This window comes from Nerophis ophidion, linkage group LG26, assembly GCF_033978795.1.
Source record: "Nerophis ophidion isolate RoL-2023_Sa linkage group LG26, RoL_Noph_v1.0, whole genome shotgun sequence".
NCBI classification, from domain to species: Eukaryota; Metazoa; Chordata; class Actinopteri; order Syngnathiformes; family Syngnathidae; genus Nerophis; species Nerophis ophidion.
In genome coordinates, this window is record NC_084636.1 from 18665680 (window position 1) to 18681718 (window position 16039).

General features: G+C 38.7%; 1 protein-coding gene across 1 annotated transcript in view; it reads left to right on the forward strand.

The window, feature by feature from the left end:
* The window catches only part of LOC133543280 (voltage-dependent R-type calcium channel subunit alpha-1E), a 257650-nt gene that overhangs the window by 135451 nt on the left and 106160 nt on the right, over positions 1-16039 (forward strand). The window contains exons 14-18 of the mRNA XM_061887764.1: positions 2461-2573; positions 2653-2784; positions 10638-10707; positions 14560-14677; positions 15547-15614. Of these exons, the coding sequence (XP_061743748.1) occupies positions 2461-2573; positions 2653-2784; positions 10638-10707; positions 14560-14677; positions 15547-15614 (501 nt within the window). The remainder of the gene's footprint in view (positions 1-2460; positions 2574-2652; positions 2785-10637; positions 10708-14559; positions 14678-15546; positions 15615-16039) is intronic.

A 16039-nucleotide genomic window follows, 5' to 3' on the forward strand; every position in this document is an offset into this window, starting at 1 on the left:
CGGATGTACTTCGGCGTCGAGGGGCTCTTGGTAAAGATGGAACATTCGGCAAAAATACCGGACAATTCTGCAAATTTCATGGCTGGCTTACAGCGTGGTCACTCCGGGATCACTTACGACCGCCAGACAATTCTGGATGTGGATAGATCGGGCCGTTTTGGACTGAATGACGCGTGCTTGCTAGACCGGCTAGCTAGCATGGGAATACTTTGCCGGCTACATCCAGCGGCCTGTGAAGCAGCGGAGTATATGTGTTGTCTGTCTATTTATCAATAATGCAGACGAGGAGTGTTGGCTGAGTTCTTAACGTTTGGTTTCAGAGCGTGCATATCACAACATACAAGATGCCGTCATGGCGACACAACCTATACCGGGCTACCGCGCATGCTCGTCACTCCTGTTGTATGCTGGGTAGGGTAGTTATTTTTTTCCCTGGCTCATAACATCACAAATAGTACCATGTATATGCGTTCAGTTTATCAAAGCACCAAGCAAACAATCGGAAAATTCCCATCATATCAATTCCTAGATATGGTCATAATTATTTTAAGTGCACTACGCAGAATAAACACAACATTATTAATATTGCTACTACGGATAATTTGATCAAAAATTCCCTAAAACAGCCCACTACCTATAATATAGGTTTTTTAAACATAAGACCCTGATAAAAAAAAATGTTTCTGCTGTTACCTCAGAAATTGCCTGTTCAGATGTTATGATTGTGGCTCAGAGATTTGTATGTAGATTATATTTATTTTCCATAACAAATAGGATAACTTAAATACCCTGGCAGTGGCAATAAGTTTAAATGTTTGTATTTACATTTTTTGAGTTGATTTTCATAAAATATGCTATTTAACTGCTATTGTTTAACAAGGACTGATTTAAATTGTCTTTGCACAACAAATGTTTTGGCGCTTTTGTTCATGTGGGAGAATATTCCAATAAAGGTGCATTACACACTACTTTTGAATTCATTATTGGGCTTTGCGTATACAATGCAGTTAATCGCGATTAATCGGAGAAATAGTGCGATTAACTTCGATTAAAATGTTTAATCGTTGCACAGCCCTAATATATATATATATATATATGTATATATATATATATATAATAACAATAATAAACAATACTAATAAACTAGAGAATGATGCGTGTGTTAAAAACCAGAGAGTATGTATGGTGTAAGACTATGTCAATTATATTAACTGAAGTGTGTGTTACCAAGTGTTGTAGAGAGCAAAGGAACAAGGCAGTCCGAGAGGCAGGCAGATGATCATTCAGGGCAGGAGAGAAAAGGCAACATTCGTGTTCAGGCGAAGGTCGGGAATCGAGGAAGGCAGTCTAAAACACAGGGGGAAACAACAGCCGATCTCGAAGGGGAAGACTCTGCGGGAGAGCAACACGGACGTCAGAAAAACTTAGAGGAAAACACAACAACGATCAGCGAACATAAGGCTTACGGTGCACCATTTGAGAATTCAGTTCCCGCGCCGATCCTTGGTCCACTAGTCCCTTTAAACGGCTTCACGTCATCAGTCACAAGTGTGGACTGCGGCCGGCTGCGGCGGAGAGTGGGCGCGGTCCGCTTGATGAGCGCGGGGGCATGTCTGGGATGCGCTGTCAGCGGGTCCTCTGGTTGGACCCGCAGCAGAGGGAGAAGCAGAATGCGCATGTCCCACAACACCTGGGCAATTATTTTGACTCGGGGGCCACATTTAGAGAGAAAAATGTGTCTGGGGGCCGGGTATTTATTTTTAGGAACACCACTACAAAACCTCACAATGTCCGATTGAATGCTAAAAACGTTATGACAGACCGCCTTAAAAAACGTAATGGAATTTTAAATTTTTCTATGAACGATAAAACACTGAATATTGACAAAATATGAATGTCACACCCCCTTTCGATTGACATATTTTACAATCAAGCGAAACACAACAAAAATGCAACAAACAGTCAAAAATGAACGCGAAGGGTACAAAATAAACCCACCTACAATCTGATATATCTGATATATCATTAAGCTATAGAACTTTTTTGTGAAAATTTCCTTCTGTTGTCTGTGGAAACGCTTTTCGCCCACACTGCTTGGTGCCTCGTCTGAGCTGCTGTGACGTAGATTATCATAATAACCAATTAGATGACCAAAGTAACTAATTAGATTACTGTAGTAACTAATTAGATTACCATAGTAACTAGTATGTCGTCCAAAAGTGCAGATTCCAACCGTTGAAAGACTTAGTATAGTTGAAGACTTACAGTCATTAGAAAACATGAGTGCACATCATAATGGTAGCTACATTTTCCATCTTAACGATCTAAAACAATTATTTGGGAATGTCCGGCGAGCCAAATTGAAAAGCTTAACGGGCCACATGTGGCCCCCGGGTCTTTTTCCCAGGTCTGCTCTAGAACATACAGTACAGTTAACATATATTTGCTGTCTTCATGCAGGTGATTGTCGGCAGCATCTTTGAAGTGCTGTGGAGTTTCTTCAGGCCAGGCACTTCTTTTGGCATCAGCGTCCTTCGTGCTCTTCGTCTGCTTAGGATCTTCAAGATTACCAAGTCAGTGCATCTTTTAAAATAAGAAGCCATTTACTTGTGACTCCTTTTTTTATATCAAACTGTTTTATCTCATTTGAAGGTATTGGGCATCTCTGAGAAACCTGGTTGTGTCGCTGATGAATTCCATGAAGTCCATCATCTCCCTCATATTCCTCCTCTTCCTCTTTATTGTTGTCTTTGCTCTCTTGGGCATGCAGCTCTTTGGTGGCAGGTAAGATCATCACATCCCATAATTACAGTCGTGGTCAAAAGTTTACATACACTTGTAAAGAACATAATAATAATAATAATGGATTAGATTTATATCGCGCTTTTCTATTGTTATATACTCAAAGTGCTCACAGAGAAGTGGGAACCCATCATTCATTCACACCTGGTGGTGGTAAGCTACATCTGTAGCCACAGCTGCCCTGGGGTAGACTGACGGAAGCAGTCTACCCCAGCATTAGAACATAATGTCATGGCTGTCTGGAGTTTCCAATAATTTCTACAACTCTTATTTTTTTGTGATAGAGTGATTAGAGCACATATTTGTTGGTCACAAAAAACATTCATGAAGTTTGGTTCTTTTATGAATTTATTTATTTTGACAATTTTTATTTCATCTGACCACATAACTTTCGCGCAGAAGGTCTTATCTTTGTCCATGTGATGTCTGATGACACAAAAATTGATCTGTTTGGCCACAATACCCAGCAATATGTTTGGAGGAGAAAAGGTAAGGCTTTAAATCCCAGGAACACATGCCTACCGTCAAGCATGGTGGTGTGATATTATGCTCTGGGCGTTTTTTGCTGCCAATGGAACTGCTGCTTTACAGAAAGTAAATGGGACAAATTCTTCAGGACAACCTAAAATCTTCAGCCCGGAGTTTGGGTCTTGGGCAAAAGGCGGGTGTTCCAACAGAACAATGACCCTAAACAGACGGCAAAAGTGGTAAAGGAATGGCGAAATCAGTCTAGAATTAAGGTTTTAGAATGGCCTCCCTAAAGTCCTGACTTAATGTGTGGACAATGCTGAAAAAACAACTCCATGTCAGAAAACCAACACATTTAGCTGAAGTGCACCAATTCTGTCTAGAGGAGTGTTCAAAAATTAAACCAGAAGCTTGTGGATGGCTACAAAAAGCGCTTATTGCAGTGAAACTTGCCAAGGGACATGTAGCCAAATATTAACATTGCTGTATGTATACTTTTGAGACTGCAGATCTGGTCACATTTTCAGTAGACTCATGAATGTTTTTTGTGACCAAGTATGTGCTCCAATCACTCTATCACGAAAAAATAAGAGTTGTAGAAATTATTGCAAATTTAAGACAGCCGTTACATTATGTCCTTCACAAGTATATGTATACTTTTGACCCAGCAGATTTGGTCACATTTTCAGCAGACCCATAATAAAGTGGTCCAGGTTCCACAGACTTTATCTGTAGTGGATGTCCCTGGGGCTCATTACTGTTACGACTGGGAGTAAGGAGAGGACCCAGATGCAGAGAGGAATTAAAAAAAATAAAGCTTTTATTTTGAAATAACGTTTTTCCTCCAGTGCAAAAAGTATTTCGCAAGAATCATTACAATACGCGGAAAATAATTCTGAGAATAAACAGGTAAATCAAAATCACTCCAAAAAAATAAGGAAGAATACTAATCTAAGAAAAACTAACAAAAATAGAATAACTATAAGAATTAACCAAAAGCGCTCCAACAGGAGGAAAAAACACAAACGATCTATATATATATATATATATATATATATATATATATATATATCTATATATATATATATATATATATATATATATATATATATATACACACTAAATAAGAATAAACAAAAATCACTCAATCAATGAGGCAAACTAGACGAAATTTGGAAAAACAAAAAACTCACCAATTAGGTAGACGAAGGATAACAAAGGATGCTCGAGGGAGTAAAAAGTAAACTCAAAAATACAGCAAATGACTGCTTGATCCAAAAAGGAGAACCAGGGAAAAAGGACAAGACAAGGAGGTTTTCATGGACATGGACATAGGCGCTAGAAAGGCACGTTAGACGAGACGATCTGGCACAGGACAAGAGGAGGCGTGAGCTTAAATAGGATATGGGTATGATGGGAAACAGGTGGAAACAATCAGGGATGACGTCAGACTGGTGACACAAGAGGAAGGGCCCGTGATCTGAAACAAGAGGGTAGCTTTTCAAAATAAAACACTTAAACCAAGACAAGACTTCCCTCACCGCGGTGTGACAATTACGAACCGACCATATCCTCCTTAACCCAGCACATCGCCTGAAATGTGTGCTCTCTAAAAGTCAAACTGCACTTTTTAAAAAATGTTGCCTATCGTTGACAATCATTATGAAAGACATAACATATTTAAAAAAAAATGCATTCTAACTCGTCAATAAATGGAAATAAAAGTCTGCTAACAATGGAGCCAATGGGAGGTCCTCTGTTCCTACAATAAAACTCAACAAATATCACGGCCACTCTCGCAACCAGCCACGGGTTCCTGGTTCAATCCCCACCTTCTACCAACCTCGTCATGTCCGTTGTGTCCTTGAGCAAGACACTTTACCCTTGCTCCTGATGGGTCGTGGTTAGAGCCCTGTGTGGCAGCTTCCGCCATCAGTGTATGAGTGTGTGTGTGAATGTGGAAATAGTGTCAAAGCGCTTTGAGTACCTTGAAGGTAGAAAAGCGCTATACTAGTACAAGTATACAAATATAACCCACTTATATTCATCCAAAAACTGCTAACAATACTCCATTCACATTTTGTAACTGGAAGATTATAGTAAAAGAAAGGCAAACAACACGTGTGTCCTTCATATAATTTCAATATAAACTGAACAGGCGCTACCAAACACAGACCAGTTTCAACTATGTTTTCAGTCACTGTGCAATTTTTTAACAGGAAGTGATGCACTCATATGGTCACAGCTCTGGTCAATCTATTGATATAAATAAATCAACTTCAAAAAGGAAAGTGCACAAATAATAGACAAAATGGAAAGTTGTACAAAATGAATCAAAAACTCATAGGTAAATAAAGTAATTAAAAAAAAGTTCCAAAACAATAAAAAAAATAAACAAATTTTATGGCATTTTTTATTACTTTTTAAAATTGTATTTTTTATTTACTTATTTTAAAAAAAGATGTAATAAAAAAACATTTTGTTATTAAATGTTTTTAATTTATTTTTTTAATTACTATATTTATAGATGGTCACATATGGTCACAGCTCTGGTCAATCTATTGATATAAATAAATCAACTTCAAAAAGGAAAGTGCACAAATAATAGACAAAATGGAAAGTTGTACAAAATGAATCAAAAACTCATAGGTAAATAAAGTAATTAAAAAAAAGTTCCAAAAAAATAAAAAAAATAAACAAATTTTATGGCATTTTTTATTACTTTTTAAAATTGTATTTTTTATTTACTTATTTTAGAAAAAGATGTAATAAAAAAACATTTTGTTATTAAATGTTTTTAATTTATTTTTTTAATTACTATATTTACCTATTATACTGTACTGAGTCTTTGATTTATTTTGCATAATTTTCCATTTTGTCTTATTAGAGTGAATTATGTTTACATAGCGCTTTTCTCTAGTGACTCAAAGCGCTTTACATAGTGAAACCTAATATCTAAGTTACATTTAAACCAGTGTGGGTAGCACTGGGAGCAGGTGAGTAAAGTGTCTTGCCCAAGGACACAACAGCAGTGACTAGGATGGCAGAAGCGGGGATCGAACTTGGAACCCTCAAGTTGCTGGCACGGCCACTCTACCAACCTAGCTATGCCGCCTATTTGTGCACTTTCATTTTTGAAGTTCTTCTTGATTTGGATTGGGGATGGCGTGGCGCTGTTGGTAGACTGGCCGTGCCAGCAACCTGAGAGTTCCTGGTTCAATCCCCACCTTCTACCAACCTCGTCACGTCCGTTGTGTCCTTGAGCAACACACATCACCCTTGCTCCTAAAGGGTCGGGGTTAGGGCCTTGCATGGCAGCTCCCGCCATCAGTGTGTGAATGTGTGTGTGTGAGCGGGTGAACCTGGAAATAGTGATGAAGGTAGAAAAGCGCTATTTAAGTAGAAAAGCGCTCTACAAGTATAACCCATTTACCATTACCATTTATTATATCAATTGATTGACCACAGTTCTGGTTATTTAAGTGCATCACTTCCTGTTAAGATATTGCACACTGACAAAGACATTGTCGAAACCAGTCTGTATTTGGGAGCCCCTGCGCAGTTTATATTAAAATTATAAGAAGGACGCGAGTGTTGCTGGCCTTGCTTTTGCGTCAAGTACACTTTTTGCTGTGCAATTCTTTATTTTTGTTTTATTAAGATTTTTTGGAGAATGCGTGTTTTTCCTGTATTTTGTAACTGGAATATTAACCAAGTATTAATGGTATTTTTCTTATAAGCGCTAACGCAGACCAACTATTAAAAGCGGCGCCTTGATCACTAGCTTGCGTGCCAGCGTTGACATGATCGACTAGTGAGCTTCTTCCTTGTTTGCTTGTTAGTCCAACTTTTTTGTAGATCATAAATCATGCGTCTCACCTGGATGGTAGAAGGATGAAAACGTATTCCGACAAGTTGGTACACTTTGACAGCCAATTCCGGAAATGGGGAGCACGACATGAAAAGACGTTTGGTTCCATCCCGCTTTTCTTCGCAGGGATTATGAGTCTTTCTCCAGATCAATGGGAATAAAACAAGATTCTATCAGTCGGCATCCTACTGACAGCAGACATTGTACAGTAAATGCTATTTATGTTGTTTGGCTCTCATGAAACCTGCAGTGCGTTGTTGATGTGTTTTGTCATGATCTGTGGTCTGGATCATGTTTTTGTTATTTTCTGTTAGTTTTAAGACTCCATTAGTTCCTGTTTTTGTGCACCCTTGTTTGTTTTAGTTTCCATGGAGACTTATTAGTTTCACCTGTCTCTGGTGTTTGGGACACGCACCTGCTCTAATCAAGAGAACATTATTCAAACCTGTCTTTGCCAATCAGTCTTCCTTATGTGATTGCTCTTATCATGCCACAGTTTCATGCTTGATTCATGCGATACCACAACTCATGTTGCTCGTTTCCATAGTTAAAGCTATTTTTTTCATGTCACAGTTTAATGCGGGTTTCATGTCTTTAGTTACATGTTTCATGTCCTAAGTTTTTGCCTTAGCTTCTGCGTGCGATAGGCATGTTTGCCTTTGGATTATTTATTTTTTTGTGCTTCGTTGAGTGTTGGTTGGGAAATAGATATGTTCCTACCTGCAACCCTTGTCCGTAAAAGTCAGTTTGCATCCCAGGAGAACAAACTTAGAAGTAAGCTGTGACCCCCTCGTTTTGACACATTTTAAAACTATGTGTCCTTAAAATTATCAAAATATATACCGTATTTCCTTGAATAGCCGCCGGGGCGCTAATTAATTTAAAACCTCTTCTCACTACTGCGCTTATTCAAGGCATGCGGTAAAAGTAAGCAGGCACTAATAATTTAAAACCTCTTCTCACCCCTGCGCTTACCAATGGCATGCAGTAAAAAATTGAGTGTGATGTAAGGATACCATCATGAAAAGCACATTTAATGAAAAAAAAAGTTTATTATGGTTATCATTTATAGCACTGGTGGTTGGGGAGCACTGCTCTACAACATGTCATCGCGCCCGCCTTGACACCATGCTATCTGCGTGCCGACCGGACGCATGCATTTCGAAGTGCTTACTGTAGGAGATTGCAAGGCAAGTTCAACAGCCATACCGGTTACACTGAAGGTTGTGATATAAACAACTTTAACACTCTTACTTATATGCGCCATACTGTGAACCCTAACCAAACAAGAATAACAAACACATTTCTGGAGAACATAGGCTCTGTAACACATTATAAACGCAACATAACAATTACCCAGAATGCCATGGATCCATGACTCTTACTGGCTATATCAGACACCCCTGCACGCCCAACCCCGCCCACCTCAAGCCAGAATCTGTGATGGTATGGGGGTGTATTAGTGTCCAAGGCATGGGTAACTTACACATCTGTGAAGGCACCATTAATGCTTAGAGGTACATAAAGGTTTGAGAACAACATATGTTGCAATCCAAACAATGTTATCATAGACGCCCCTGCTTATTTTAGCAACACAATGCCAAGCCACATTCTGGACATGTTACAATAGCGTGGCTTCGTAGTAAAATAGTGCGGGAATGAGACTGGCCTGCCTGTAGTCCAGACCTGTCTCCCATTGAAAATGTGTGGCGCATTATGAAGCCTAAAATATCACAACGGAGACCCCGGACTGTTGAACAACTTAAGCTGTACATCAAGCAAGATTTAGAAAGAATTCCACCTGTAAAGCCTCAAAAATCGGTCTACTCAGTTCCCAAACGTTTCCTGAGTGTTGCTAAAAGTAAAGGCCATGTAACACATAAAAATGCCCCTGTGCCAATTGTTTTGTAATATGTTGCTGCCATTAAATTCTAAGTTAATGATTATTTGCAAAAAAAATACATTTCTTGCAGTTACTAAAAACATTATCGAAACATGCACTAATATACAAATACAACAATAATACCACTACTAAAGAAAACCACATCAGCGGTTGTAAACAAAAAATAGCCACACATGCAATACAAATAAACTATTTTAGAGATACACAACATTAATAAATAAGAAAGAAAACACACAGTGAATCAGACTTCGGGTTATGTTACCCCCACTGGAAACACACTGATAAGATATTCAGTCAAAAAGGTGATTGATTGCTTAATATGGGGAACAAAATTAGATTGTCTCAGCCAGGTAACCTTCAATAAATGCACAGAGTAAAGGTACATTGAATCACCAAACCACATGGCAGATAACTAATGATGACAATAACATAATAAAAAACTGTGAAGAGAACCTTGCGTATGTAATTAAAATTGATTATATTCTATTGAGATAAACTGTTGTCAATATGTTTTCTTAACTGCACTGTGCACTTTTGCTGATATAGGTGTTTTAAAGATGAGATTACAAAATATTGATGACTTATATTTCACTTTGTTTTCAATGCTCCAAATGTTATCCTTTTGCACAAGCTGATTTACAGCTTAAGAAATGTCAAAAAAGGCTTATACAGTGCATCAGAAAAGTATTTTACAACCCTCACTTTTCCCACGTTTTTTTTTTTATGTTAAAGCCCTATTCCAAAATGGAATTGATTAATATTTGTCCTCAAACACTTACTCAGTGGCCTAGTGGTTAGAGTGTCCGCCCTGAGATCGGTAGGTTGTGCGTTCAAACCCCGGTCGAGTCATACCTGTCACAACGTGGTTTTCGCAGCTTACTGCGAGGTTTGTTCTCCCAGGATGCAAAGGGACTATTCCGGACAAGGCTTGCAGGTAGGAACATATTAAATGATCTTCACTCAAAAAGGTACAAAAACAGAAAACAAGGCTGATCGTACTTGGAGTTAAAGTAAATACTTAGCATTGACTATGGCACAGCAAGAAACAAACAAACTGTGGCATGAAACAACTAGCATGACTATGGAAACAGACCTGAAAACGAGCAATGACGCCAGGCCAACTGACTGGCAAAGGCGGTTTGAATAGTCTCTTGATTAGAGCCAGGTGAGCGTCCGAACACCAGCGGCAGGTGAAAATATGCAACCATGGCAACCAAAACAAACAAGAGTGCACAAAAAACAGGAACTAATGGAGTTAAACTAACGGAACACAACGAAGACATGATCCAGACTACAGATCATGACAATACCAAATACTATAAAAATGAGACCCATTGCATCCCTGCTTGGCACTCAGCATCAAGGGTTGGAATTGGGGGTTAAATCACCTAAAAATTATTCCCGGGCGTGGCCACCGCTGCCGTTCACTGCTCCCCTCACCTCCCAGGTGATCAATGGTGATGGGTCAAATGCGGAGAATAATTTCGCCACACCTAGTGTGTGTGTATCAATCATTGGTACTTTAACTTTTTAACTTTAACTTTTGTGTTTATTCATTTTTGTGATTATACATGCTTTGGTTTTTGTTGCCAGGTTCATCTTTGAGGACTACACTCCGACGAACTTTGACACCTTTCCCGCAGCCATCATGACCGTATTTCAGGTCTGGTAATCAAAGTTATTAAGAGGTCATTACTGGGAGAGTCCAGCATCTCTGAAAAGTGAGTTCATGCCTCACATTTTAGCAACCATTTTTATGACCATGCAGTGGAAAGTATTTTACGACGTTTCTCTAATTCCACATTTTTTTATTTTACAGCCTTATTCCAAAATGGAATTGATTATTTTTATCCTCAAACTTCTACAGACAATACCCTGTAATGACAATGTGAAAATGTTTTTTTTTTAATTTGCAAATGTATTTAAAAACTAAAAGAAAAACAAAAACATATGTACATAAGTATTCACAGTTTTAGCTCAATGGTTAGTTGGTGCACCCTTGCCAGCAATTGCAGTCTTTTTGAATATGATGCCACAAGCTTGGCATAACTATCTTTTGTACAAATGGCCTCCGTCTGGCCACTATACCATACAGTTTTTTTTTCTGGAAGGTTTTCTCTCTCTACAGAGAAATGTTGTAGCCTTGACAGAGTGACCATCGGGTTCTTGGTCACTTCCTTAACTAGATTAGGATGAATGCAACAAAGACATCCTGGATGAAAACCAACGCTTCCCATCCAACCTGCTGGAGTTTTAGAAGTGCTGCAAAAAAGAGAAAGAAAATGGGCGAAGCTGCCCAAGGATAGGTGTGCCAAGCTTGTGGCATCGTATTCAAAAAGACTTGAGGCCGTAATTGTTGCCAAAGTGCATGTAATTTTTTTCTTTTGATCAAATTTGCAAAGTGTATAAAAACAACTTTTAACAGAAATATAATCTTAGAGAAAAATGTAATTTAAAACATTTATCCGCACACACAACACATAAGACATTGATTATATCCGTATGTGAAATTTAATTATGGAATGGATTAACCTAGGAAATCAAACAATGTACTAAAATATTCCACTTCAAAAAAACTCTTCAAACTTAAAGTGTTTACAAAATACAAAGACAGAGGACCATGGTAAACATTCTGAATTTATTCCGACCATCCATTTATTCTCTAGATAATCTTACTCATCTCACCATATGAAATATAACTTACTTCAACAATTATTTATTATTTTCAATGTTATTACTTATGGAGTATATTGTGAATAAATTGAGAACAGGAAGTGAACAAAACTTTTAGCAACTGCTATGTAAGGGAAGAGGGGTAGGATTAAATGAGCTCTGCTTCTTCCTACTCCTTTTTGAACATGTTGAATAGAGAAACTGGAAATGGTGATTCATCATGTTGTATTCATGCATGCTCCAAATAAACACAAACTCTACTCAACTCAACTCAACACCGTCATTATGGGGTATTGTTTGTAGAATGTTGAGGACGAAAATTAATTTTTTCCATTTAGGAAAAGGCTGTAATATAACAAAATGTGGAAAACATGAAGCCTTGTGAATACAATTCGGATGCACTGTATCTTCTCCAGGGACAATACTATAGAAACCAAATGTGGCTTTACTTTCGAGTAGTCAGTGTGCAGCTTGTATTGCAGTATAGTTTTTTTAATTGTGAAAATAAGTCAACACAATATTGTCTAAATAGCTGTAAACCAGTGGTTCTTAACCTTGGTTCGGTATGTTGGCCTCAGGGGTTCGGCGGAGACTCCGCTACGGAGGTCAAGACACACCCGACTCATCGTGTAAATAAAAACTTCTCCCTATCGGCGTATTATGGATACCTTCAAACAATGTTCCGTCTATTTTTCCATATGCGTGAGCATACGCAAAAACTCCCCGAGCATTCAGTGGAGCACATGTGAGAGACGTCAGACATGCACATGCACTGTGGCCACACCCAAGCAGCACTCCTGTCCCAAACCTGACTAAATAACTAATCAAATGTTTTTAGTATCATAATCAAATGACAGCAATCATTCCCATCCATCCATCCATCCATCCATCCATCCATCCATCCATCCATCCATCCATCTATCTTCTTCCACTTATCCGGGTCAAACTCGCTTCCCAAAAGTAATTAGAGCATGCTTAGTAGAGATGCGCGGATAGGCAATTATATCATCCGCATCCGCATCACCAAAGTCGTCATCCACCCGCCGTCCACCCGAACCAACATTTTATCAGGACCGTACCCGCCCGCCAACATACATCAGAGGTTGTCCGCCTTTACCACTCACAGAGCTATTTAAACCTGTTTCACAGAGTAATGATGTCAATTGGAGCCGTTAACGTTCCCGCGACTATCCAATAGCGTTCAAGAATATGGGCGTGCTGTGAAGCCATTGCCTTAGACACCTTCAACAACATGTACGAACCGGTTGTTAGTCCGGCAACATATTGTGTGCAGTTGCCGCAATTACACATTCAGGATTGAAAGGCATACTGGGTGATACAGAGTACACTGATGGTTGTGATATAAATAACTTTAACACTTACTAAAATGCGCCACGCTGTGAAGCCACACCCAACAAGATTGACAAAAACATTTCGGGAGAACATCCTCCCAGTAACACAACATAAACGCAACACAACAAATACCCATATTCTTTTGTATCCTTGACTATTTCTGAATATATTTTACACCCCCCGGGGGTTGCTGCTAGCGGGGTGTATAAAATAGTCAGGAAGTGTCATGAATACAAAGGATTATGGGTATTTGTTGTATTGCGTTTATGTTGTGTTACTGTGAGGATGTTCTCCCGAAATGTGTTTGTCGTTCTTAATTGGTATGGCTTCACAGCGTGACGCATATTACTAAGAGTGTTAAAATTGTTTATATCACAACCATTAGTGTAGTCTGGATCACCCAGTATGCCTTGCAGTAGTGTGCGTGTTGCCGCGGAAGCCACACACAACATGATGCTGGACTGACAAGCAGATCGTACATGTTGCAGAAGGCGACAAAGCCAATGGCGTCATAGCACGGCTTACTACTTATTATCTGGGTGACTATCGGCAGTCATTCAGGAGAATAATAGCGTCTTTCATTGTATTCTTCGCTTTATGACACGGGCCTTAAATGGCACTTTGAATGGCAAAGGATACCGATCACAGAACCATGCATATCAAATATTTCCGGATGGTTCAACCGCCACCCGCCCGAATCTAATTAAAATCTATTTTTTCGTCATGTCAACCGCCCGACCTGCGGTTTATCCGCGGATGAGACCGCAAACCGCGCATCTCTAATGCTTAGTATTACCGCCTGGTCAAACTCGTGACGTCACGAGTGACTCTTCCCCTGTCATCATTTTCAAAATGGAGGAGGCTGATTTCAATACCATCCATCCATTTTCTACTGCTTATTCACTTTGGGGTCGCGGGGGGCGCTGGTGCCTATCTCAGCTACAATCGGGCGGAAGTCGGTGTACACCCTGGACAAGTCGCCACCTCATCGCTTTCAATACCGGTAATTTGAAATCGCATAAAGGGAAGAAGATTAAGAGCTATTCAGTAGGATTTAAAGTCCAAGCTTACATCACACTCAAATTTTTACTGCATACCTTTGGTAAGTGCCGGAGTGAGAAGAGGTTTTAAAATAATTAGTGCATGCTTACTTTTACCGCATGCCTTTAGTATGCGCAGGAGTGAGAAGAAGTTTTAAATTAATTAGCGCCCTGGCGGAAATTCAAGGAAATATGGTATATACTTTTTTACGAAAGAAGGGTTCGGTGAATGCGCATATGAGATATGGGGTCAGTACCTCCAACAAGGTTAAGAACCACTGCTGTAAACTAATAATATTTTTCATCGAGACGATTTAATGTGCTGTAAAAAAAAAATAATAAAAATGGTTGCAGAAATATGAAGTCACTTTTCTGAGCTTCTGTTTGCATTTCTCAATATTGTCCATAACATGCGATAACATGGTACGTTTATACTTTATGTGTGTCAGATCCTGACAGGAGAGGACTGGAATGAGGTGATGTACAATGGTATTCGCTCACAGGGAGGAGTGAAGACGGGCATGTGGTCTTCGATATACTTCATAGTCCTCACCTTGTTTGGGAACTGTATCCTTTTTTTCTTTTCCTCCACAGGCCAGAACAGTGGTTCTCAACCTTTTTTCAGTGATGTACCGAACATGTTTTTTAATTCAAGTACCTCCTAATCAGAGCAAAGCATTTTTGGTTGAAAAAAGAGATGAAGAAGTAAAATACAGCACTATGTCATCAGTTTCTGATTTATTAAGTAGTATAACAGTGCAAAATATTGATCATTTGCGGTGGTCTTTCTTTAACTATTTAGAAAAAATATAAAAAATAACTAAAAACTTGTTGAAAAATAAACAAGTCATTCAATTATAAATAAAGATTTCTATAGATAGAAGTAATCATCAACTTAAAGTTCCCTCTTTGGGAATTGTAATAGAGATCTGTCTGGATTCATGAACTTAATTCTAAACATTTCTCCACAAAAAGAGAAATCTTTAACATTAATATTTATGGAACATGTCCACAAAAAATCTAGCTGTCAATAATGAATATTGCATTGTTGTATTTGTTTTTCACAGTTTATGAACTTACATTCATATTTTGTTGAAGTATTATTCAATTGATATATTTATAAAGGAATTTTGAATTGTTGCCATTTTTAGAATATTTAAAAAAAAATCTCACGTACCCTTTGGCATACCTTTGGGTACCCCCAGGGATACGCATACCCCCATTTGAGAACCACTGGGCTAGAAGATTCTGCAATGTTTGTTATTAAGATACCGGATATTATTATCTCTGTGGGCTACTAGTCGCCACCAGAAATGCGTTTGGAAAATGTAAAAAGATCCCATTCCTCAGGTCTGATTGTGTGATTACTGAATGGAATAAAAGTGTTACATCAGGGACTACAAAGTACCTTTTGTCCTGAACTCAAAAGTAACCAGATACTCTGCTTAATGTCTTCTTAGCTATTGCTGTGGACAACCTTGCTAATGCGCAAGAGCTCACTAAGGTAAAGGTCAATAACACAACTTTGAGTACACTTGAACAATCTAATACAAGAGCTACAAGACAACAATGATTAGACAAGTGAAGTATTACTGTATTGACCCAAATATAGAACATGCACAGACAAAATATAGAGTGGTAATTACTTCCTCAGAGAAAAGTCTAAAAAAGAGGGGCTCTCATTTTATAATATATAGATGTATTCATACATACCCCGTTTCCATATCGTCATGACTTGGACTATGGTGTGGTTTGTTTTCCTGTGGTGCAAATCGACTGGACCGGACATGGCGTGAAGGTACGGACATCTTTTATTTAATCACTCAAAAAGTACCAAACAAAAGGGTGCTCACAAGGCGGGGAACAAACAACGCAGGAACAAATGAAAGGCGGTCTCAGGAAAGGTTCAAAACTTGGCTAAGCAAACAA